The sequence below is a fragment of the Malaclemys terrapin genome, chromosome 25 (assembly GCF_027887155.1).
Source record: "Malaclemys terrapin pileata isolate rMalTer1 chromosome 25, rMalTer1.hap1, whole genome shotgun sequence".
Lineage (NCBI taxonomy): Eukaryota > Metazoa > Chordata > Testudines > Emydidae > Malaclemys > Malaclemys terrapin.
The window spans coordinates 3,007,358-3,032,818 of NC_071529.1; the positions used below are offsets into that span (position 1 = coordinate 3,007,358).

The window sequence follows — 25,461 nt, forward strand, 5'->3', positions numbered from 1 at the left end:
CTTTAAGGAGCCACCAGACTCCTTGTTGTTTTTCCACGTAGCAATGGCTCCCATGGAAAAGGCTCTTAGGAGAGCACAGAAGGGTGCTGAGCTCCCTTCAGTGAAACCAGGCACAAGCTTCTGAATCCACAGCTCTTTGGATTCCTTAGAGCCACAGTGAGGATTGGCTGTGGGTGGACGTGAGAAAACACAGCCGAGAATTTCCAGGCTGCCTCCAAATCCTACAGCTTCTTCCTGCAGATCCTCCCGAAGAGCGACCCTTTCCTGTCCTGCAGCTAGAATGCTCGGCAGCCTCCTCTCCACCTCCCTGGCCCCTGCCTAGTCCTCATACGGCCCATTCTGCTCCAATCACCTTCCTGTCCATTGCCCTGGCTGTGTCACACCCCTCTTTGCAACCCCCACTGGCTCCCCCTTGATCCATGCGTCTCACACACAAGCTTCTGGGCCTTACTTGTAAGGCACTGCACAGCTTTGCCCTTCCCTCTGCTTGTGTAAAATGTCATCTCTTGCCACCTTCCACCTTGTCTACTTCCTTTGCTCTTCCACCAACACCAGCCGCTTCTTTGATGCGCCCATTGGCACTTCTGCCGCCTCTTCTGCGCTGCCCCTTGTGCAGGAAGCAACATCCCTGAACAGATCCCGCAAGCCCCTGCTGTGTCTCCCTTCAGATCCCTCCTCACTGCTGCTGGCAGCCGATGGCAAATGGGCCACAAGGATTGGCAGGCGACCAGCAAGGATTGTATATTCTGATGACTGACCCCGCCCCCCCGCCCTGTCCCAGGTCAGTGGTTTGGTCCATTTACTTCTTGTGTCTCATTCTTTGGGGCAGGCACTGTCCTTTCCATGTGTCAGTACAGTGCCTAGTTCAACGAGGTCCTGATCCTGGCCATGGCTGCTGGGCCCTGCATGAATACAAGGCAGTGCTAGAGACCTCCTGGCTCACCCTGGCAGCAAAAGCCTGTAGAAGCAGCTGCAAACAGGCCCAGCCCCCCCTTCCCAGCCAGCCCCTCCGAAATCACTGGCATGGGCATGTGCATCCTTACTGGTGCAGTGTGGGGAACATCTGCTCTAATGTGTCTCATGAGAGCTCAGTGCCCATGACTATATTTCGGTCCTTGCCTATACAGCCCCACCAGCCTGCATGGCACTTAACAGACACGCCCCTGCTGCAAAGAGCAGCTGCTCTAAATAGACCGTACAGGCAAACTTAAAGGGCCTGGGGAGGTGAGCGAGATGCAAAATTTTGCTGGTATAATTCCACCCAGTCAGATTTCTCCTCTTGCAAAGGAAGGTCCGTGCAGCAGAAACTGTGGCCTAAAGTGCTGCTTGGAGCAGGAAATTAGTGAATTTTAATTGACATTAAGCAGGCTTATTATTAGCACTGAAGGAATGTTCCATGCTCTGGTCCATGGAAAACCTCTTCTGGTGAGTGAGTTGATGTGAAATGATCTTTGGTGTTCCTTAGTACAGAACCTGCCTGAGATCCCAGCATCATGATCACAGCCCACGCACCTAGACAAGTTGCTCAATGAGAGAGCCTCTGGACTATGCATCTCAGCCACGCATTGTGCAGTAAGGAGCCAGTCTGACTCCGGGCGGTGGTAACGGGACGAGCAGGACACTGATTTATTGTGTTTATTAAAATTTTAAAAAGCAGTTGGACATTTTGATCCCACAGTTTCCACTCTTTGCTGGGACGCCCTAATTCCCACTTGGTAGAACTTCATTCCCGCTGTGTAGCATCTTGCTACAAGGAGTCGTAATAACTTCACGTGCAGTGTAAGGTTCAATTCAACATGAGTAAAGTGATCACATTCCAGCCCTCTGTGAATGTCTCTCCTTCCTAGGCCCAGGGCCTCAGAGATGAAAGTGATTTGCTGCTTTAAACATACCAGGTTCTTTTAGCTGCCTAACCCAGGCTGAGGTTAACTCATTGTTTGCTGCCAGTTGGTGGCAGCTCGCTACTCATTCCTGTACATGCACCTAGGGGCTTGTGTGTTGAGATAATAACAGCAACTTCCAGGCTAAAATCATCTTGGCCAGCTCCCATCCAGACCTGGATACAGACTCAGAAAAGCAAGCACTGAATATACAACACCAAAAACTCAAGCAAGCTCTACTAATGGTTACGGGAGGCAACTGCGTGCGGCAGGGAGGTGGGAGCTACTGGCAGCGTCCCATCATCGTGTTGCAGTTTGTGATGTTGCCCTGCCACACATGAGTCTGTAACAGCCACAGCCCATGGCAGGAAGCCAGGAATCCCATCCCCTCCAGCATCAGTGGGTAGCTCGCAGGCACAGCGGGTGCAAGAAGCTGTTCCACTAACGTAGGCAAGTCGCCTGGGTGCAGAGCCCCTCACTCCTGGCCCGGATGCTCCCCAATTGTCCACTTGGCTTTTACATCCCGCAGAGGTGCAATGTCTTCGTAGGTGGCAGTTTGTTCGATCTCTAAGCCCTGTGCAAAGAAGAGGGAGACTGAGGAGGAAACGTTCCCAGGGACCCGGTTCGGCCCTGAGATACGCCCAGGTGCCTCCCTTGGCTCACCCATTGCTGCACCAGCCAAGCTTAGGGCGGAATTGGGAATTCAGTGTGATGTTAGCTGGCAGAAGAGCTTTACCAAAGCTGACTCCTTGCCTCCAGCCCCAGCCCTCCCTCCCTCCCATCTCCAAGGCTGGCCTGGCCGTGCCGTCTTCAGGCTCATTCCCGGGGAGATAATGGATTGGGGCCTTTTTTGCTCCTTCATGATTTACAGAAAACCTGAAAGGGTTTGTTTGTTTCCCTCTGCTTATTTTAGACAGAAATTCAGGCCTTGTCTACCCTGGCAGACTCTGTGGATGACCGGAGAACTAGTGGCGCTATGACCGACCAAAAGTCTGGGAGCTGCACCTGAGGGGGAAAACATTTCGTGGCAGGCTGTTTGAAGCGCTTAGTTTTGCATGGTTTTGTTAGTATTGATTTAACTCCAATACAGAGGCATGGGAAGTAGGGCTGTGTGGGATGATGCAGCATACTCAGGTTTTGTGCCAGCCCCGGGGTCCCGCCCGGGGATAGGACCGGCTGCTGGCCCTGCATGCAGGGTCCTGGCTGCCAGCCCGGGGTCCCACTCATCCACTGGCCCCATGCCTGGGGCTCCACACCCACCCCTAGCTGTGGCTCCAGCCTCCGCCGCTTTACCCCTGTCTGTGTCTCTCCCCTCCCGGAGCCAGAGCCCTGCTCCCGGCCCCAGCTCTAGGGGATGGTGGAGGGTGTAGACAGGGGTAAGCGGGGATGCAGCTCAGCACCCTCACTGCAAAAACTGTTCCAGCGCCACTTCTCCAATACACAACACACACTTGGGAGAAAGGACATCAGTCTTAAAGATCCACTCCTCCCCTTCAGCTCGCAATGTACATCTGAAACCCCCAACAAATGCCGCCCTGCCCAGCTCACAGCTTCAAAAATATTCCTATTATATTAACTATTATTAACCTAATTAACATGATATTGTTAACTTACCTCATAGGTATGGTCCTCATCAGAGCTGGCTTTGCCGTCGCCCTAGCGGGAGGGGAGAAGCACAGGGTAAATGTAGTGATATTCCTTACCATGGTGTCCTGCTATTTCTGGGCTCTTCCATGGGCTGCTACCAGAATGGCTGTGTCATTAAATGTTTCCCCCCAAAGTGTCCCAAGCGGGTGTAAAACCAGGGCATTGCCAAGCACTGCGTGATGGGGCAGCTGTGCCCTCGGGGGAATGGGGCCATCCAAGAACAGCCCTGCTCAGCATGGTGTGTGTGAATGGCCTGGGCGTGTCTCCTACTGCGATGTCCTGGATTTATGCTGAGTCCTTGGTGTAAACCAACCCAGGTTAAACCATGCGATGCCCTCAGCACAACCCAGGCGCCAGGGATAACAGTGAGCTGTCTGGGTGCCGGGGGCCTGCTTTCGCTCCCAGCCATGCCAGCCCCACCTCAGATCTAAGCCTGAGGTGTGCACCGTCAGTGCCCAGACTCCTGATGACAGTTTCCCTTGGAGGAGCCAGGAGCCATCACTGAACCCCTATCAGAGGCGACATATGGGGGGGCATGCAGGGTCATGTGCCCCCCAGATTTGCTCACAGGGCTGAGCATGCTCAGTAACACTGCTGAAGCTGGCTGCCCTCACTCTGCCCCCCCATCTCTGCCCTATCCCCACTAACCCACTAGACCCAGAGCTTCCCAGGGGAATTCCAGTTGCTTCCAGGGCTCCCCGGGGCTAAATGCTTTATTCCTCCAAGCAAAGGAAGATAAATGTTCCTCCCTGAGGCCTGGTCTACACTTAAAACTCAAGTCAACATAGCTGCGGTACTCAGGGGTGTGAAAAATCCACAGCCCCCGAGTGCCGCAGTGGTGCCAAACTAACCCCCAGAGTAGCCGCAGCGAGGTCGATGGCAGACTGCTTCCATCATGCTAGTGACCGTCGCCCAGGGAGATAGAGTTCCTACCGCGATGGAAAATACGCTTCTGTTGCTGTGGTGTGCGTCTACACTACAGGCTTCCCGCGGTGTAGCTGGGAGCTGTAGCTCCTGTAGTGTAGACGTCCCTGGCCTACACCTTTCGACAGCCACGAGGGGCCACCAAGCTGAGGCAGTGCAACCCCTTGCTGTTCCTCCAGGCCTCTGGTGGGGCCCCGATGGCAATATCCCATATAACTCCCCCCTAACCACGAAGCAGTGGGTGGAAGGGACTAGCTATCCTCCATCTTTTGCATTGCCTCTGGGACCTAGCCCAGGTACCTTAGTTCTCCGAGGAGGCTGTCAGGAAGAGCCCATTGGCTGAATAGACACAATGGAAATGGAGCCTCTTGTGACACAGCTATATATCCCCCCAGCGAAGGCAATACGCCTGCCCTGGTTCCAGGGCCATTAGCCCCCTGCCCCTTAGAAAATACAGGAGACTTCTCCCCATCCTCAGCACAGCTCAGGAGCTGGGAGCCTGGGATGACGGTGCCCAGACAGGTCTAGAAACATGGTCCCCCAACACGTCATGCTGAGACATTCCAAGATGCCTCGCATTGCAGGACGGTCAACGGTATTTCAGTAGGAGGTGCCCAATACTCACTCTCTCCAGGAGCAGGAGCATGGGGACGCTCACGAAGATGACCAGGAGAATGGACTGGATCATGATGATGACGTCTTTCACGCTGTTCCGTCTCTGGACCTGCTCAATGGTGCTGAAACCTACAAACAAGGCAACGGCAGGAAGGGGCGCCTTAAACCCTTTGCAGTGCCTCTCCCAGACGGGAGGAGCAGGACCTGGCTGGAGTTTTGGTACAGAACAGCTGTAAGGGCCTAGGAGGAGGAACTTAGCGTGAAAGGGTTCTGCATGGAGTAGTGAGTGAACGGGTGAAAACAAAAATTGATAAAGGAAATTCTTTTAAGAAAGAAAGAAAGAAAGAAAGAAAGAAAGAAAGATGCCTGCTTTGCTTTCACAACAGCCCCGTTTGCATCCCATGAGCATCACAGACTTGCTTTTTTGATGGAGGAAAAACCTCTCAGTTGATTCAAGAGCTTCCCTGACCTGCTGTTTGCTGTGACCTCCCATCGGCTCCTCTTCTCTCCACCTCTCTGTGCTGCTGAAACTCTTTCCTACCTTAGGAGTAGTGATTCATCCCCTTTTCCATACTGTAACCCCTTGCCACCGTCCATCTAGCCCGGGCCACTAGCCTGCAATGTCACCTGCTATTGCGATTTTCTCACTAGTCTCATGATATTTGGTGCTAAATCTCAGCTCTGGAAGTCAGGTGAACACATGAGAGTGTCAGCTTTTGGGGGTTTTATGTTTGCTTGATTTGTTTTTAAAAGTAAGTACATGCCCTCCCGGTCATGGATAAAAGCTTGAAGACACGAACCCTAAAAAGTCCAGACCCAGAAGGGAAATAAAGAGAACCCCAGTTTAAAATCTCATTGTTGTAAGCCCATCTCGTGATCTGTGGGCATGGCAGATGATCTGTGAGTGCTGAGGGCTGGCCAGCTCCATGGGCCCTGCTCTGGGGATGGGAAACGTCTCCCTGAAATGCTGCCCAGACAGCAAAGCAAGCAGCCTCCCCATGCCACACAGAGTGGGCTTGCAAGTGGAAGGGCCTTGTCAGCACCACTTCATGGGCACCCAGGTCATGGGTCACTCAGGGCAGCAAACAGCCCGTTCTGAACATGACGTGCTTGGAAGGTGACAAGTGCAAGGTGTCCAAACAACATTTCCTGGCCTTCCAGGTGAGCCCGATGGTATCTGCACCAGAGACCTGGCACCAACACAAAGCAGGCGCTGTCCCCTCGACACAGTGCTACTCCCACGTGTGTGTGACGGAGCCCAGCGCAGCACTACGGAGATATACAATGCAGTGTGAGTGACTGGAGGCAGTCACAGAGCCATTGGCCAGGAGAGCTGGGGTTCCCTGTTACCTGGGTAACTGATAGGTCTCAAAATGTAACTGTGAACAGGGAATCAGCATTGAGCAGGTGTGTTTCCATCAGAGTCCTGCAGGAATTGGTTCTTGGCCCTACACTAATTACCATGACATTATTAATGACCTGGAAGAAAACATAAAATCATCACCGATCGTGTTTGAGATGACACGGGGAGTGGTAAATAATGAAGGGGACAGGGCACTGATTCAGCGCAGGCTGGATCACTTGCTAAGCTGGGCACATGCAAACCATGTGCATTTTAATACAGCTAAATCTAAGAACAAAGACTGCCAGCCATACTTATAGGATGGGGAAGGGGGCTACCCTGGGAAGCAGGGACTCTGGAAAAGGTTTGAGGGCGTGGTGGTTAATCAGCTAAACATGAACTCCCAGTGTGACACTGTGGCCAAAAGAGCTAATGTGATCCTGGGATGTATAAACCAGGTAATTCTGAGTAGCGGAAGAGAGGTTATTTTACCTCCATATTTGGCACTGGTGCAACCACTGCTGGGATACCATGTCCAGTTCTGGTGTTCACAATTCCAGAAGGATGATGATACATTGGAGAGGGTTCAGAGAGGAGCCATGAGAATGATTAAAGGTTTTGAAAACCTGCCTTGTAGCGATAGACTCAAGAAGCCCAATCTATGTAGCTTAACAAAGAGAAGGTTCAGAGATGACTTGATCACAGTCTGTAAGTACCTACATGGGGAACAAATGCTTGGTAATAGTCAATCTAGGAAAGAAAAGTCTAACACGATCCAATGGGTGGAAGTTGAAGCTAGACAGATTCAGCCTGGAAATAAGGTACACATTTTTAACATTAACCATTGGAACAACCTACCAAGGGTCATGGTCATCACTGGCAGCTTTTAAATCAGGATTGGATGTTTTTCTACAAGATCTGCTCTAGGAGTTATTTTGGGGCAGTACTCTGGCCTGTGTTATGTGGTAGGTCAGACTGGATGATCACAGTGGTCCCTTTTGGCCTGGGGAATCTATTCATTTCTGTATTGTGGGACTGCCTAGCTGGTTGGTGCGAATGACAGGAGCTGGCCCCAGTTCTCTGTGATAAAAATATGGCAATCAAGTTAAAAGCTAGGGTGTATAAACATTGTAATTCAACCCATCCTAATGTACAGGACAGAGACTTGGCCAACTGCGGGGAAGGCCATCAGTATGTTCTCTACCACGGGAATGAAGATGTTGAGATGGTTAAATGGATGGACTTGCTATGATAGGAAATGGAATGAGGTTGTGAGGGGCCTAATGCGGATTGCCCCAATTGAGGACAAGTTGCTGGAGGCTAGGGTATGTTGGTGTGGTTGTGTCCAGTGGAGACCTGGGAGTGCTTCTGGTAGGATGACCCTTTCAGTGATTGTGGATGAAAGACGAGCAAGGAAGAGGCCAAAGACTAGGTACGTGGAGCAGATATCAACAGATGTTAGAGACACCAATTTGCACAATAGCCAGCCGTACAATCACGAGTTTTGGAAGAAGGCTATAAAAGTCCTCAACCCCAAATAGGGAAGTGGCAAGAAAGAGGAAGAAGATTGTGGTAGCACCTGGGAGCTCCCGTCATGGATCAGGACCCCACTGTGCAAGGTGCTGAACAAACACAGAACAGAGGGATGGTCCCTGCCCTAAAGAACTTATAGTATGGGGGACGTGCCAGCAATGGTACTTGCCCCATTGAACTGCAGGGATGCCTGGCACCTTCATTCTCCAGCCTGTTCTCAGTTAGACACCTGGTGCTCCAGGCTGAACGTCCTCAGGTTGGTAGGTGACAGTTAGACATGCAGTGTGAGTATTTACACCCCTAATGCGAGTTCTCTGAGCTTCTTGTATTTTACAGTGTGAAAAGGGACTTTTTTACACAACCTTTCTGGAATGATAATATTCTTATCATTTCCTGGGTATCCTGGGACTGCGCTCATGGGCCTCATTCCTGCTTGGCCCCATTGTGCAGGGTGCTGTACAGAAATAGAGGCAGACACAGTCCTTGCCCCGAACAGCTGAGAGTCTCAGCAATGGTTTGCTCATTTGTTCCTGTGTTTCATAGCTTTCAGCACCCAGATTCATAGAGTCACATACATCCATAGATTTTAAGGCCAGGAAAGGCCATTAGATCCTCTAGTCTGCCCTCTTGCATAATACAAGCCAGACAAACTCACCCATGGACTCCTGCATCTAGCCCAATGGCTTGTGGTTGAACTAGAGTGTATTCTGAAGGGGAGAGAAATGAGAGCTGAAATAAGTCAGAAACCACGCAAAGAACCTTGGGGGCAAAATTGCCACACTGGGAATGGCTGAAGGCCCAAATGGTCCCTTTTATTAATCAGGATTGGGAAAAGTCTTACTGAAATTCAACCCCCCCGACATACCCGGCGTCAGAAGACAGGGCTCCTTTGCTGCTGGGATCTGGGCCACAGCCCCTTCTTGCTGCATGGCCGCTAATGTGTTTCAGGGGGTTCTGTATTGCTGTGTCAATGGGTCAGACTGGGATTTTCAAAGCATCATCATTAAGGCTAAGATTTTGTCATGGCTATTTTTAGTAAAAAAGCCCGTGACCTGTCCATGACTTTTACTAAAAACAGCCATGACAAAATGGAGAGCTCAGCTGCGGGGTCCCCACACTGCGTGCAGCGGCGAGGCAGCTGTGGGGACAATGGTGCTGGAACGCTTTTTATAGTGGGGCTGCTGAAAGCCAGCAAAACTAGCCCCAAACTTCTTATCTGCCAGAGCTGAGGCCAGGAGCAGGGCTGTGTCTCTAGGAGGGAAGGGGGACACAGACAGGGATAAGGGGGCTGAGGCTGGCAGCAGGTGCGGGGCCAGTAGCAGAACCCTGTGTGTGGGACCGGCAGCCGGGACCCCGCATGTGTGGCTGAGAGAGGGGCCGGCAGCTGGGACCCTGCGTGCGGGGCCAGGAGTGGGATGGCAGGATTCCGTGTGCAGGGCCAGCGCTGGGCTGGCAGCCCAGGACCCCCAGGCATGGGGCCAGCAGCCATGATGCGGCACCCCGCGTGCGTGGCCGGGAGCGGGGCCAGTAGCTGGGACACCATGTGTACAGCCAGCAGCCGAGACCCTGCATAAAACCTGGGGGTGCTGCAGCACCCCCCGCACCCCTACTTCCCGCACCTATGTGCGGGGGCCACTTGGAGCTCCAGGGTCCCCTCTGCCACCTGCGGCGGTCAGGAGCTGCGAGAGTACCCCACAGCTCCCAGCCGCCATGGGCTGAAGTCACGGAAGTCACCGGAAGTCACGGATTCCCTGTGACTTCGTCGACCTCTATAAAATAATCATAGCCTTAATCATAAGGGATCCCACTGGAGTGGGAGCTAGATGCCAACATCCCTTTGGTGCCTTTGAAAATCCCACCCAAAGGTTTTAAGTAGAAAACTTGAAAAAATCCATATGAGATAGGTAGGTAGGTAGGTAGGTAGGTAGATAGATAGATAGATGTGTATGTGTGGGGACAGAGGGACAGATGGGTGTGTATGGGGACAGATGGGTGTGTATGGGGACAGATGGACAGATAGATAGATGGGTGTGTATGGGGACAGATAGATAGATGGGTGTGTGTGGGGACAGAGGGACAGATTGGTGTGTATGGGGACAGATGGACAGATAGATAGATGGGTGTGTATGGGGACAGATAGATAGATGGGTGTGTATGGGGACAGATGGACAGATAGATAGATGGGTGTGTCTGGGGTTAGACAGAGACAGCGATAGCGCATCTCACCTATTACTCTCAGTTCACTCCCACACGTGCGTATCCGTCCCAGATCACGAGCCAGGCTCTTATTTGCACACAAGTAAATACCGTTGTCTTCAGGCTGGATTTTGCTGAAGATGATCATTACAAACGACACATTCCTCTCCTCGTACACCCTTGGGCCATTCACATCTACCCCCCGGGGGGTTTTGTCCTGTCCAGTCATTTTGTACCACTGCACATCGTTTGAGTTGCGGGAATGGCAGATGAAGTGAACTTGGGTGTTCTTCTTGGCAGCTATGTAACGAGGGTGCTGCCAGAAGTTTGAACAGAACATATCTGAGGAGGAGACAAAACCAGGCCAGGAGGGTAAATTGATAACACTGCATCTTATTAGCTCCTCCAGTTCTTCCCTGTGATGCCTGTGGGCTAATAGAGATCATCCCAGGGGTACTAATGCAGCATGCTTCCTGGCAAACGACTGGCAAACGCTCACCGAATGCAGAAATGTAGGTTGACATAAATTGCAATAAGAAGGACTACAATGCTGTGCGTGTGCAAACTGCGGCTTTGCTCCTGTGTGCACCAAGCACAGCCCCAGCTTCTGGGCGTGCACCAAGCACAGGGCATGTGCCAAAGCTCATCAGCGCTCATGGAAGTTAGGGCCTTAAACGCCACGCAAGTCAAGATGTGCATAAGGTTCTCCCAAGACCACGCTGTGACTCCCCCACACCACACGTACCGCTGCTATTACACGGCACAGCACCATTACAAAGTTTCAACGGAAAATTTTTGACCAGTTCTACTTTTAATTATTTAAAGTTTGCACAGCCGTTACATTTCTATGAAGTGACGAAGAAATACACCTTACCCTGATATAATGCGACCCGATATAACACGAATTCGGATAGAACACGGTAAAGCCGCACTCCGGGGGGGCGGGGCTGCGCCCTCCGGCGGATCAAAGCAAGTTCGATATAACGCGGTTTCACCTATAACGCAGTAAGATTTTTTGGCTCCCGAGGATAGCGTTATATCGGGGTAGAGGTGTATCTCCATTCTGTGCTTATTCCAAAGCCATTCATAGGAATTTTGAGCAGTTAAATATACTAAATTGCTGAGTTACATATACACAGTATTGTATTTGTATTCAATTATTCCTTATAAGTAGCATTTAATTCAGCTGCTTCAGAAAATCATGACTAACCATTACTCCTTTGTAACACTCAAGGAGGCTTTTCCTCTCTAATGCAAGCTGCTTGCAGTTGCTAATTTAGTTATTTGATTTTATCGATTCCCAAGTTATTCCTGCCTTTCATAATTATAAAACAACAAATAATTTGGAAAAGACAGAAAATCAAATAGCTAAATTAGTAACTGCGAGCAGCTTACATTAGAGAGGAAAAGCCTCTGTTACTAGCACCTGTGATATCTCACAGCACACTAGCAACAGAACAAAGCTTAAGCCTTAAAGAGTGTCAAAGGAAAAGCACCGTAGCGTTACGCTTATCGTCAGCAGACTTAGCTCAGTTCTCCAGTATGCAATGTGTCTCATTACAATGAGGGGCACTGAGCTACTTTAAGGTTCCTTTGGTGCAAAATACCATCATCTCGAACCCAAGTCATTAAAATGTGCACTGTAGTTCCCTTTGATGATCCACAAATGGCGCTAGAACAATCTGTCAGATCTCGCTCCCAGCATTCCTGTCTCACAAGCAGCTCTGCATCTTTTGAAGACGTTTCGGTCCCCAAGGCCAGTTCCCAGACTGACTGGGACTGCAGTGTTTATTTTCTCTGAGGAGAGGAACCATAGGAAACACTGGTATATGAACTGGCCCTAGTGCTTTTATTATAATCATTGTTATTGATTTGCCTTGTGGCAGTGCCCAGTCATAGGGCTGCATGGCACCAGGTGTTACTGTACCAACACAGAACAAAGAGCTGGGTCTTTAGTTCTTACAGTAGGTATCTGCTCTCCCCAACCTGGCTGGCTCTGGGATCAACACCCTGGGAAAAGTCCAGTCATGTCTCCCTTGCCAGTCACATAACTGACCTCCTGTAGCCAGCTTGTGCGGTGGTGCTGTGCAGATAAGACTCTAATTCTGCTTGTGTAACTCATGTGGCCGGTAGTTACACAGCTCCCCTCACTGTGTTTTATTGTAGCACCTAGAAGCCCCAGTCATGGCCCTGCTGGGCACTGCACAAACCCAGAGCAAATCACTAATAGATCTTAGCCTCCCAGCACCCCTGAGCTGGGGACTCTTACCCCCATTTTACACAGGGGCAGCTCAGGTGCGAGGCAAGTCAAGTGACTTGCCTGAGGTCATACAGGAGGCCATTAGCTGATATGGGAACTGAAGGGAGATTTTCTATACCCCAGTCTGCTAGACCATTTCCCCCTCCCTACTCCACATGCAGAGAGCCAGACAGCCCAGGGTTTGTTGTCCTCCATGCTGCTCTGTGTGCGTGTCCCCCGGGCACTCTGGGAGAGCTGCCCTGACTTCCCCAGCATGCACTGGTACAAACATTGGTCAGCAGCATGGTAGATGTAGACTCATGAATGCAGCTGTGTTATCACTTGTCTGCATGGGAAGGTTGCACTGATTTAAGCTAAGGAGTGAATTTAAACCAATTAAGTAAAACCAATGCAAACCTCTGTGTAGACATCCTTATTTTGGTACAGCCGCTTTTTTCAGCTTAGCTTAAGTCTATGAGGAACAGGTTTAAGCTAAAGCAAAATAAGCCATTCCCTTAAATTGAAATAAGAGCATTCACACAGGGGGTTGCATGGATTTAATTAAATTGGATTAAGAACAGATTTAAGTTAAATAGTTGCAACTTTCCCATGTAAACAAGGTCTCAGCAAAACCAGTTCAGATACAAATGTCTTCTGTGGTTCCCCTCCTCTGAGGAAATGGCAAATTCTGTAGCCAAAGTCCACATATGACCAACAAGTGGAGCTGAAGAGACTGAAATATGAGGGGAAATATGCAAATTTTACAGAGGCTGGGAATTGCTTTCACATTATTAGGTAGGGTTACCATACGTCCGGATTTTCCCGGACATGTCCGGCTTTTTGGGCCCCAAAAAGCCGGACATGTCCGGGAAAATCGGGACATGCGGGGCCGGCAGTGCTGGGCCGGGGGCCGGGCCGGGGGCCGGGGGCCGGCGGTGCCGAGCGCCGGGGGCCGGGGGCGCCGGGGGCCGGGGGCCAGCGGGGCCGGCGGGGCCGGGGGTTGCTGAGCGGGCCGGGGGTGCTCGGCCAGGGACCGGCAGTGCTGGGCGGGCCGGGGTGCTTGGCCGGGGGCCGGGCCCGGGGCCGGCACCCCAGGGCCCGAGCCGACCCAGGCTGGAGATGCCGGGGGGGCCAGACTGGGCCTCGCCTCCTCCCCCCACACCCCGTTTACCTGCTTCAGGCTTCCCGCGAATCAAATGTTTGCGGGAAGCAGGGGAGGGGGCGGAGTTGGGGCGGGGACTTTGGGGAAGGGGTGGAGTTGGGGCAGGGGGTGTGTGGGCGGGGCTGGGGGCGGGGCCGGGGCCCCGTGGAGTGTCCTCCTTTTGGAGGTTCAAAATATGGTAACCCTATATTAGGGCTATTCGAAAAGGAGCATATTGATTATAAATTGTTAATAGAGAAATGGGTAGTGGTTTGGGTTATAAGTTTTTGCAACAGCTTAAGCATTAAATATATTTAAGAATGAAATAGGTAATTTACCATAATGGGAAAGAGACAGGCAGTAACTAGGAATCTCAGCTAACTCATCCTCTCAAAATATATGGTTTTCATGTAGTGTTGTAGCAGTCATTTGTGGTATTTTAAAATCACTTTTATCCTTACTAATTCTATTTGATTGGCTGCTTTTCTGTCCTATAGTTTGCAGCATTTCATCTTTTTCACCAGCCTGCAGCAATGTCATTGCAGAACAGAGTAAAAGAGATCCAGCCAATAACAAATCTCTCCAGCCCCTAAGCTCTGGGGGTCAGACCCTCAGCACTCCAATGGAAGATCTGGCCCTCAGGGTCTACCAGGTGGCTGCAGCTGGGGACTAGAGGTTGGAGCCACCAGCTGAGTTTCAGCTTTAGAGAATTTTCACTGGGACACTCATTTTCTCTTAATCTTGCTGTATTTTCAGTGGGGGAGGAGGCACCTGAGAGATGCACTAGGCAAAACACAAGCATCACAAAGGAGGGGATTCACTGTAACAGTATTATACAGCGGTACAGACCTGACCTCTGCAGGGTGGTGTTTCTTGAGGCTGAGATCTCACCTGAAAGACAGGAGAAGAACAGAAAAAGCAGCTCAGAGCTGGTGTAGAACAGAAAGGTCTCTCTGGAAACACTCAGCAAGCAGCCTCCACTGCCAGATAAACCCAGGCTCAGCAGGGCCCATACAAGTCACTGGCATTTGGAGGCTCAAGGGGCTATGGGAGCCAGGGTCTGACTCTCCCAGACATTCTGGCTCTAACCTTCCTCCGCAGCAGCAGGCAGCGTGGGCTGGGGGACGTGTCTGGGGCTGAGGGTCAGGTGGGCTCCAGTACTGACTCACTGGCTGGCGGAATGGGACAGTCCTTCAGCAGGTGCCCTGAGCATTAACTGTCTAACTCCTGTGAGCACACACTGCAGCTGGGGTGGGCTGCTCCAGTCCTCTGTCACACAGCTGAGACTCAGGGTGGGAGGCAGGCTGGGCCAGTGGTTAGAGTGCTAGCCAAGCCTGGGGCTTGAGTGAACTCAGGACTGCACCGTGCTGAGGTTGAAACAGGCCGCTTAGCGGGGTGGTTTAGCCACTAGCCTGGGACTTTGGAGACTGGGGGCCATCTCCTGCGCTGCTACAGACTGTGTGAACTTGGGCAAGGCACTGAGTCTGTCTGGGCCTTGGTTCCCCAGCTGTAAACCAGGGCCGAGAGCCCTTTCCCCCAGGGGGGTTTTGGTTTTTTTTGTTTTAATGGAGATATCCCATCTCCTAGAACTGGAAGGGACCTTGTTGAAAGGTCATTGAGTCCAACCCCCTGCCTTCACCAAGTACTGATTTTGCCCTAGATCCCTAAGTGGCCCCCTTAAGGATTGAACTCACAACCCTGGGTTTAACAGGCCAATGCTCAAACCACTGAGCTATACCTCAGTGAGGATAAAGCCATTAACACGTGAGCCCAGCTAAGCACAACACCTCACTAGCTGCTCTAGAGTCCGGCCCCAGCATTACAAAAAGCAACTTTAACAGACTTGTCAAGATAAATGGAGCCCATAGGGCAGGAAGTGCCTGGTCTCCCTGCTGTGACCCTCACCCCACACCCTACATGGGGCCACTCACAGAGTTAATCCAAATTAATTTCTACAGTGAATTAGTTAAACCATATTTAATCCCTGTGTGAACACTCTTATTCAGAATGAAAGTGGCCTGAATTTGGTTTAGCTTAATTGACTTGGAAGTACAGACTCGGTTCTTTGGGGCCCAGGCCAAGTCTCTCTATGGGGTGTGCAAAGGGCTAATGCCCTGGCGGGAATTGTGTAAATAAATCATTAACATGGCTGTGTCCCCCAAGAGGGGCTGGCCTGGGACTGGAACGCAGGGTACGGCTACACTGCGATAAAAGACCCAGAGCACGGCTGCGGCTGGCCCAGGTCAGCTGACTCGGGCTCATGGGGCTCTGGCTGTGGGGTTAGAAAATGCAGCGTAGGGGTTTGGGCTCCAGCCCGAGCCGGAATGGCTAAACTGCTATTTTTAGCCCCACAGTCCTAGCCTGAATCAACTGCCCTGGACTCGGAGCCATGGGTTTTTATCACTGTGTAGACACACCCTTAGACTCTAAGCAGCATTTGTGCCCCTACATCAGCAACTCCCAAAGTAGCCCACAACTCTCCTCCCTAGCCAGGCACCTCTGCCCCGCAACCTGAGCTAGCCAGCCCCAACCCAGCATCTCCCCTGACACCCTGCAGCAGCTGCACCACTTCCCCAGTGGGGCAGATGGGCAGGAAGCGCTGTCCTGTTTACTGACTCGCTCCAGTGCACAGCTCACTCCTTTGCTATTTCTATGAAAATTGATCTGGGTGGTCAGGTGCAACCTGACATGTAGCTTTACTCTGTGGTTGTCTGCCAGCCCCTCGCCCATTCGGGCTGTGGTAATAACAATTCAGAGTAATGGTTTAATCATAGAAAGTGAATGTTGACACTCTATAGCTGTGCCCCTGCTGTTCACCTTGTTTGTGAAAGTTTGTACGAGCGGATGCCTCTGTGTATTAATGTTCCCGAACCACCTGTCATCTCCTCCTTCCGTGGGAAGAGAGGGGCTTCCAGTTAATTTAAGCAACAGCTGCCCAGTGCTCATTCACTGCTACTCCAGTTTTCTACCAGCAAGAGCTCAATTCACCAGTCACATTGGCCAGCAAGTTGTAGCTGCCCAGCATTTCCCTTTAACCAGCACAGCCCTGGAGGGGCTCCGGCGATATGAACAAGGGAAATGTTACATTGTCTACTTAGCAAGGTTCCCAAGAAACACTCGGCAGGGTCTCACTTCTCTTACCTGGCTCCCATCACTGCAGCATCTGAATATCCCCCAAGCTTCGGTGGCTCTAGCCTCCACCCTGGGAAGCAGGCCAGGGCTCCAAAGCCCTTGTTCAGAACACACAGAGACAGGACATAACTTGGCCAAGGACATGTAGGATGCTTGTAGCACAGCAGGGAATTGAAGCAGGGTCTCACACATCCTAAGCCAGGGATCTAAACCATGGCACCAGCCTTCTCTCTGCTGGGTGGTTGTTTCGTGGGTTAGAACTGCAGAGCCCAACAGTGAAAACGCCACTATCGCCTTAGTGAGCAAAGGGCTGAAACCAAGTAGAGCCTGGCCACGCCAAGGGCATCACGTAGGCTAGTGATTACTTTCCCTGGGGTCCCACCATGTTGGGCAGCCCTGAGGCCAGAGTTCCTGCCTTGCTGCATATGCTGTGAAATCCAGGTCCTGCCTTCACGGGAAAAGTTTGCTGTGTGCAAACGGATGCTGAAATGATTTGAAAGATGAAAGGCGTTTGGGTTAAAAAGCTTAGAAACAAGTGAGTGACAGCTGAGATCCCGTTTCCGGGTGAAGTTCTTTAGCGTTCCAACCCAGGACCAGGTGCAATGGGAGAGATTTCAATACTCTGTTGGCAGAATCCACATTTAGGACTAATTCCCATAAAGAGTTAATGCCGACTGCACCAGCTGATAGCCCCGGTAAGATTAAAGAACCTGTGAAAACCCTACCTGAGATCAGGACTAACAGGCAGAGCTGCGTGCGGAGAGCTGCCAGACTCTTGCAAAGGGAAGCCATTTCTGAGATAAAATGGCAGGAAAACATCAACGCCCCGGCCTTGCGCTGCGGCTGCAGAAATGCGGCGAACTCTCCAACTGGCTGCGTCTTTAGTGCTAAAAATGACAATGCTTTAGCGAAGCAAGACAGGATTTTCCTGTCGATGTAAATCAGGCCCTGCCGGGACTGCCCCAGGGGCTTGGTTTAGCACAGACTCAGCTGTGGGCCGTGGCTACGCAGTTGAGTGCATCTTCCCAGCCCCGGGCCAGATGCAGAGATGTGGCAGCAGGAGCAGGGTAATGTAAATTAGTCTCCCTTCGGGTCGCGCTACACCCGAGTTGGAGGTGTAATTTCCAACTCAAGGAGCCCAGCCCACGCTAGTTTTGATCGTGCTAATGCACTAACAACTGCAGTGTATCCATGGTGGTGGGAGCGGCAGGAGGGCCCATCTGGGACTCAGGGTGGCCAGCCCCTCCCGCCGCTATGCTACACGTCTGTGTTTAGATGCCACCTTGATCAGAGCTAGCGTGGATATGTCTCCTCCAGCTGGGACGGACGCCTTCCCGCTTCAGTGCGGACATACCCTTGCACACCGACAAAGGTGTAAGTGACAGATCTCCTGCAAGCAACAGCATGAGTCTGGATTCAGTGAGTCACCTCCCACAGCACTGGGCAAGCACTTCCCTCGCCAGCTTCGCATGTTTCAGACAGACTCGTGGCACTTCTGCCTGGCCTTTGCCGGGGAGTGTGGAAAGCCCCGACCAAACCCACCAGTGCTGGCTGGGATGGAAATCGGGCATTTGGCTGCTGTTATTGCTTCAAGCCAGGGAGCACTGCTGCACCCCCAGCATCCCCCAGGTCTGGTGCCCTCCCACCTTTGCCCTGTGGTGTGCAGTGATTGCTCAGTGCTTGCCTGAGGTCTGCTTTGTTCTGGGTCCAGGTCCAGTTCCAATTGGCTGTGCCTAACAACAAGAGCTTCCCAGCACCCCGGCCAGACCCTCTGTCTGGGAAGCTCAGCCCTTAAAGGCACAGCTCCACCCCTCTCCCCACCCCAATGCCACAGGCTTTCCCTGCATTGATGCGGTGCTGGTGGAATGCAGGGGGCAGGGCAATCCCAGAATTTAAGGCTCTCTTCCCCACTGCCGCCAAAGGTGCTGGCGGTCAGATCCCACCCAGTGTGCACTGTAACGTATCGTTTTCTGCAGCAGCTGGAGGGGTCATTTGGTGTTTGTGCTAGTTGCTGTTGGGTCATCTGATTAGGCCAGTGCAGTGTGTGACCCGTGCCCACTCCATGTGGGGCTCTGGCCCCTGTAGTGGTAACTGGGGCATTCGGGTCTTGAGGAGCCTGCTGCAGCTTTAGCTAACAGAGTGGGGCTTTTAACTCAGGCAATGGAGGCTCGAGGCCCCACGTTCTCTGCTTGCTGCCGACAGCCCCCCAGGGGTGTGGTGTTACATGTGGTGACTGAAGGACTGAAGCCTCTCAACCTCTCTATACAGCCCCCGGGCAGAGTGCCCCGGTGGGGGTGGGTTATGGCAGCACCAGCATTCAGTTGCAGTGCAAGGGCAATATTTAAACAAGGCTCATATAAAAATGTGATGCCCCAATGGCCAAGGGGGGCCGATGCTGGAGTTCAAAAATTTCCAGTCCCACCTGGCGTTGCAGCATCCCGCCTAGTAAACCACCGATCAGCTGGGAGCTGGGGCTGCACAGGGAGCCAGCTGCCCCAGGAACTGCGGAGACTGGAAGCCCTGAGAGCCCCAGATCGGGCAGGTTGCCGGGAGCCTGGAAGCCCACCAGGCAGGCTGCCAAGGAGTTGGGGAGATGACTGAGCTGGCAGGAAAGCTGCCTGCTTTCCACTGACATTTCATGGGAATCCACACATTCCCACAGAATGCTTGGAGGCTGGTGAATTGATATTTTCCAAGGGAAGAATGTTCCACGGGAAAACCTCCGACCAGCTGTAGCCATGCGCCATCTCGGATGGGTGTCCGCTGTGCCGCGCCACTGCGTGTGGGTGTGAAATACAAGCAGGAATCTCTGTTATCCTGCTGAGTCCATCTGTCTCTAATCCACCAGAACCTTCTGGGAAAGGCCTGGAGCGCTTCAGAGGTGAGCCGAATATGGCTCGATAGAAATGAAAGAGAGGTCTCTGGAAATAACCCTGAAATGCTTCTTTCTTTTTATCAGATAACATCCTGCCTTGGGGGGGATGGCAGCACTCAGCCGGGTTCAATAGAGCTCTGGTCTCTCTGGACAAATAACTAAACCAGCCCCACTCAAAAACCTGGGGAAATTAAACAGACTCTCCATGGGTACTCTAGATAGGCAGAATTTCCTCACTTGCAAGTTCTCTGGGACTGTGGGGAGACAAGGAAATCTGGACCAGGGGAAAGGGAACAGTCATGAACTTGGGAAAACAGAGCAACAGAACATGCGTGCTAAAAAAGAGTGAAATAGAATCATAGACTATCAGGGTTGGAAGGGACCTCAGGAGGTATCTAGTCCAACCCCCTGCTCAAAGCAGGACCAAATCCCAACTAAATCATCCCAGCCAGGGCTTTGTCAAGCCTGACCTTAAAAACCGCTAAGGAAGGGGATTCCACCACCTCCCTAGGTAACCCATTCCAGTGCTTCACCACCCTCCTAGTGAAAAAGTTTTTCCTAATATCCAACGTAAACCTCCCCCACTGCAACTTGAGACCATTACTCCTTGTTCTGTCATCTGGTACCACTGAGAACAGTCAAAATCCATCCTCTTTGGAACCCCCTTTCATGTAGTTGAAAGCAGCTATCAAATCCCCCCTCATTCTTCTCTTCTGCAGACTAAACAATCCCAGTTCCCTCAGCCTTTCCTCATAAGTCATGTGCTCCAGCCCCCTAATCATTTTTGTTGCCCTCCGCTGGACTCCTTCCAATTTTTCCACATCCTTCTTGTAGTGTGGGGCCCAAAACTGGACACAGTACTCCAGATAAGGCCTCACCAATATCGAATAGAGGGGAATGATCATGTCCCTTGATCTGCTGGCAATGCCCCTACTTATACAGCCCAAAATGCCGTTAGCCTTCTTGGCAACTAGGGCACACTGTTGACTCATATTCAGCTTCCCATCCACTGTAACCCCTAGGTCCTTTTCTGCAGAACTGCTGCCTAGCCATTTGGTCCCTAGTCTGTAGCAGTGCATGGGATTCTTCCGTCCTAAGTGCAGGTCTCTGAACTTGTCCTTGTTGAACCTCATCAGATTTCTTTTGGCCAATCCTCTAATTTGTCTAGGTCCCTCTGTATCCTATCCCTACCCTCTAGCGTATCTACCACTCCTCCCAGTTTAGTGTTATCTGCAAACTTGCTGAGAGTGCAATCCATCCCATCATCCAGATCATTAATGAAGATATTGAACAAAAACAGCCCCAGGACCGACCCTTGGGGCACTCCGCTTGATACCGGCTGCCAACTAGACATGGAGCCATTGATCACTACCCATTGAGCCAGATGATCTAGGCAGCTTTCTATCCACCTTATAGTCCATTCATCCAGCCCATACTTCTTTAACTTACTGGCAAGAATACTGTGGGAGACCGTATCAAAAGCTTTACTAAAGTCAAGAAATAACACATCCAGTGCTTTCCTCTCATCCACAGAGACAGTTATCTCCTCATAGAAGGCAATTAGGTTAGTTAGGCATGACTTGCCCTTGGTGAATCCATGCTGACTGTTCCTGATCACTTTCCTCTCCTCTAAGTGCTTCAGAATTGATTCCTTGGGGACCTGCTCCATGATTTTTCCAGGGACTGAGGTGAGGCTGACTGGCCTGTAGTTCTCCGGATCCTCCTTCTTCCCTTTTTTAAAGATGGGCACTACATTAGCCTTTTTCCTGTTATCTGGGACCTCCCCTGATTGCCATGAGTTTTCAAAGATAATGGCCAATGGCTCTGCAATCACATGCCAACTCCTTTAGCACCCTCGGATGCATCGCATCCGGCCCCATGGACTTGTGCTCGTCCAGCTTTTCTAAATAGTCCCGAACCACTTCTTTCTCCACGGAGGGCTGGTCACCTCCTCCCCATACTGTGCTGCCCAGTGCAGCAGTCTGGGAGCTGACCTTGTTCGTGAAGACAGAGGCAAAAAAAGCATTGAGTACATTAGCTTTTTCCACATCCTCGGTCACTAGGTTGTGTCCCTCATTCAGTAAATACCCTCCCCCTTTCCAGTAACTTGAGCAGTAGTCTGTCTAACTTCCTTCCCACCTGCTGATGAGAATATCCCCCAGCTGACTGTCTTTTAACTGCACCACTTCACCCACCCACTGCACCACTCACACTTAGGATCAGGAAATAGCAGTGTCCACATGTAGATTTATCTTCATTCCTAAGGAGGCTTCTTATCTGAAGACATCATCACCTAATATATCTTTGTAGCTCAGTCTTATTAAGATGCTAGTTCTAGGTAACTATACTGCTGTTTATTGTATCATCTCTCATAATAAAATTTTTAGCTTACTTTTTTTTCCTCACAGTGAAGTCCCCACAGAAGCCAAACCAAAAAGCACTTATGACTTTTAAGATGTTTTCTGAGTTCTCAATAATACACTTCTCATTAAAATACAAAAAAACTTTTTTTTCAGAGCTTTTAGTTTGGAGCCCACTACCCCCCAACCTCCAAGTTCAAGTGTAGTTATGGTGACTCCTTGAGTGTCAGTAGAGGAATTGTGGGTAGGTAGTTTATGCAAATGAAGTTCTCTATGACAGCACTTTTCCTTGTTCACCAGTAGAGGGAGTAGTGAGCTCTTTCCTGTCCAGAGTTTCTGGCCACAGGGCTTACATTATTTAGCATTCATATAATGCTAGTTCCTAGAGACCAACTGGTTTTGGGCTCCATTGCACTGGGCAAACATAGAACCAGTGACAATTCCTGCTCCAAAGAGCGTCCAATCCAAGAGATAAAATTGAACAAGCGCATGGTCTGGGGCGGAGGAGACACCATGACAAAAATAATAGACGGTGCACATTGCCTCGCCAATCAGTGCAGTGCAGTGCTCCCAGGTGTTTCTGGATTATTAGAATCAGTCTGTGCAACCAAACAGAGAATGCTGGTAACTTGCCTAGGGAGGTCACAGCTTCTGTAGAAAAGCTCTTATTCTTAGAGCAGTTCTTGAGGGTTTTCCCTTGTTGTTTGGACCTTCCTAGCCCATTTAAATAGCAGCCAGGTAATGAGCAAGCCTGGGGTTCTCCCAGCTGTTTACTGTGTGTTTGTGTCTTCAGTGGACAGGAACAGTGTTAGGTCTCTGTACTCCAGGCAGTGTATGCAGATGTGTCCTTTGCTGTGCCATTCCTATTCATTATGGAGCTGGGTTTCACTTGTGTCCTTTTGGCAGCTCTAGTGCGACACAGAGAGAAGGCAAAGGCCCTATCCCCCACTCCACCACATGGTTTGCTCCAGAACCTTCTGTTCTGAACTTGGATGCCGCAGGGGACATGCTGTGCTACTGAAAGAAGAAAACAATTCACCAGGATCTGTTTATCAGGAGGCTCCCTGGTCAGCCCTGCCAGTGGCATTATGGGAAGAGAGTCCCACCCCATGTGAAGTCGGTTCGGCCTACTCCTGCTCCATTTCCGGCAGAAATACCCCCAGTGCCCCCATCACACTGACCCTTTCCGGCCCAACATGGCTGAACTGGACCATAGAGACACTTGTTCTGCCTAGGGTGTCAGGTGCCCGGTTTTTGACCAGACAGTCCAGTCAAACAGGGGACCTGAAGCGTCCAGTCAGATCTACTGACTGGACACCCAAAGTCCGATTACTTCAGGCGGGGGAGGCACTGGGTCATCACCTGCTTCAGCCCCTACTCAGCCGGGGCTGCCTTCTACCTGCGTTGGGTGGCTGCAGCTCCCAGCCCCGGCTCCACAGGTGAGCCCCTCCTGACCCAGGCGGGGTGGGTGGGAGGAGAAAAGCAGCGAGTGACGGGGGTGGGGGAGAAGAGAAGTGGATCGGGATGGGGCCTTAGGGGAAGAGGCAGGGCAGGGGAGGGGTTTTGGGGGAGTAGGCGGGGTAGGAGTGGGAATCATAGAATCTCAGGGTTGGAAGGGACCTCAGGAGGTCATCTAGTCCAACCCCCTGCTCAGAGCAGGACCAATCCCCAACTAAATCATCCCAGCCAGGGCTTTGTCAAGCCTGACCTTAAAAACCTCTAAGGAAGGACCTCAGGGGAAGGGGCAAGGCAGGGGAGGTTCCAGAACTCCTACTGTAGTGTCCAGTTTTTAAATATTACCACGTTGGCAACCCTAGCTCTGCCCTGACCCAGCTGCAGGACTCCCCACGGAACTGCCCAAACGAGCATCTGATGAAGATTCAGTGGGTGGGAGACGTCTGGGCTGCTCACTGTGGGAGACGTGGGGGGCTGCGAGGAACTGGACGGGGCAGAGAAGGACTTGGCTGCTGGGCTCTAGGAGATGGAGGCTCAGGAGTGAATTTCTGGGGGAGTCCGAGGGTCTGGATGGCTGTGGGGGGAGGGATTAGGGTCTTTGTTACTTGGTACATGTGGGAGAGCTAGGAGGATTTTGGCACCCAAGGGTGGGGGTCAGCAGTTACCATGGGGATCTGTATAGCCATTGAGTCTAAGGCCAGAAGGGTCCATCGGATCGGCACGTCGCCTTCCTGCACAGCAGAGGCCGAGAACCTCCCCAGTGACCCCTGTACTGAGCGCCCCAATGTACAGATCTGGGAGGGGTTGGCTTAGGTGTAGCCCGTACCATCCTTTGCCTTTGCTGCGTGCCCAATGCCTGAAACATCACCCCCCAGCTGTGTGCACTCCCCCCAGCTCCCTCCCACAACCTCGCTGGTGCCCTGGGCTAACCCCTGGGCATGGGCATGACACATGGTTCTTAAACCAGCAGCACTTCTTTCCCTTAGAAGGGCAGAGCTTAGCCAAGAATGAAAATTGAAATGAGATAAGCCCATGCAGTGTGTGTGTGTGTGCGCGTGTGCACATGGTGTGCACTTTCTGGGGCTAGTGTCCATTGCTATAAATACACCCGTGCAGTGGGTGGGTGTGCACACGTGCATGTGCACCCTCCGGGGCCTGCGTGCATTGCTGTAAATACACCCAGGCAGAGAGAGAGCGAGAGAGAGCGAGAGTGTGTGTGTGTGTGTGTGTGTGTGTGTGTGTGTAGCCTCCGTGCATTGCTATAAATAAACCTGTGCGGTGTGTATGCACCTGCAGCATTGCTGTTATGTTTGCTTCGTCTAGTTTGCAATTCCTCTCTAGGAAGCTGCTCGGTAAGAGTCATGAATCTTGTTTCTTTCACCCCGGTCGCACAAGGAGGCGGCGGGGAAGCCAAGGGTTAAACCCCAGGGTCGGGAGTCCTCTGTTAGCAGCTTAAAGTTCTCACTATTTATTTTAAAGGAAACAAGAGGGAGGGAGGCGGTGAGCAAGAGAGAGTGAAGGGGCAGCGGGAGGGGACAGATTTTCAGAAGCTCCCAGGCAAGGCTCAGCACCCACAATTGGGGCCAGGTTCCTTAGCACGTTCAGTGCTATACCTCCTCCCACCCCCATGGTGGCACCCAATATGACCCTGTTGGCCTTTGAGCTGTAATCACCAGATGCAAGGTAGCCCCGGAACACGCCTTACAGGGCCTTGATGGGTCTGTCTCCACTGCAGTTAGATACCTGTGGCTGGCCCGTGCCAGCTGACATGGGCTTGTGCGGGTTGGCCAAGGGGCTGTTTAACTGCTGTGTGAATGTTCAGGCTCGACCTGGAGCCTGGGCTCTAGGACCCTGTGAGGGGCCCAGCCTGACCCCTTAGCCTGAGCCCTGCGCACCTGTCAGGGGGTATGGGCCAGCCCCAGGTGTCTAACTGTAGTGTGGACAGACCCACAGAGACCTGATTGTGGAGAGCCCAAAATCTGCCAAGATTTGAACACTCCTTTGCAACAGGGAAGCTAAATGGCTTGTAGGGCTGTTACGCTGCACTGGAACAGAGCGACTCCACCAGACGATTGGGGTTTAGTTGGCCAGACACCCTCTCCCCTGCTCCTTCCAGGTGCTT

General features: G+C 51.7%; 1 protein-coding gene across 1 annotated transcript; it reads right to left on the minus strand.

Moving 5' to 3' along the window:
• Positions 1–1,619: 1,619 nt before the first annotated feature.
• CD79B (CD79b molecule) lies at positions 1,620–17,505 on the minus strand. Its single transcript, XM_054014153.1, has 6 exons — positions 17,375–17,505; positions 14,367–14,408; positions 10,168–10,479; positions 5,077–5,195; positions 3,495–3,536; positions 1,620–2,454 (listed from the first exon to the last, which is right to left on the minus strand). The coding sequence occupies exons 1-6, from the start codon at positions 17,466–17,468 to the stop codon at positions 2,356–2,358; spliced, it is 708 nt and encodes a 235-aa protein (XP_053870128.1). The 5' UTR covers positions 17,469–17,505; the 3' UTR covers positions 1,620–2,355.
• Positions 17,506–25,461: the final 7,956 nt, after the last annotated feature.

Excerpts from the sequence above, each read along its gene's own strand:
- CD79B (XM_054014153.1), bottom strand. The coding sequence starts at position 17,468 with ATGTTTTCCTGCCATTTTATCTCAGAAATGGCTTCCCTTTGCAAGAGT. Across the intron at positions 3,537-5,076 it reads TGCTCCTGCTCCTGGAGAGA|GGCGACGGCAAAGCCAGCTC; the intron begins GTGAGTATTGGG and ends CCCTCCCGCTAG. Across the intron at positions 2,455-3,494 it reads ATGAGGACCATACCTATGAG|GGCTTAGAGATCGAACAAAC; the intron begins GTAAGTTAACAA and ends TTCTTTGCACAG.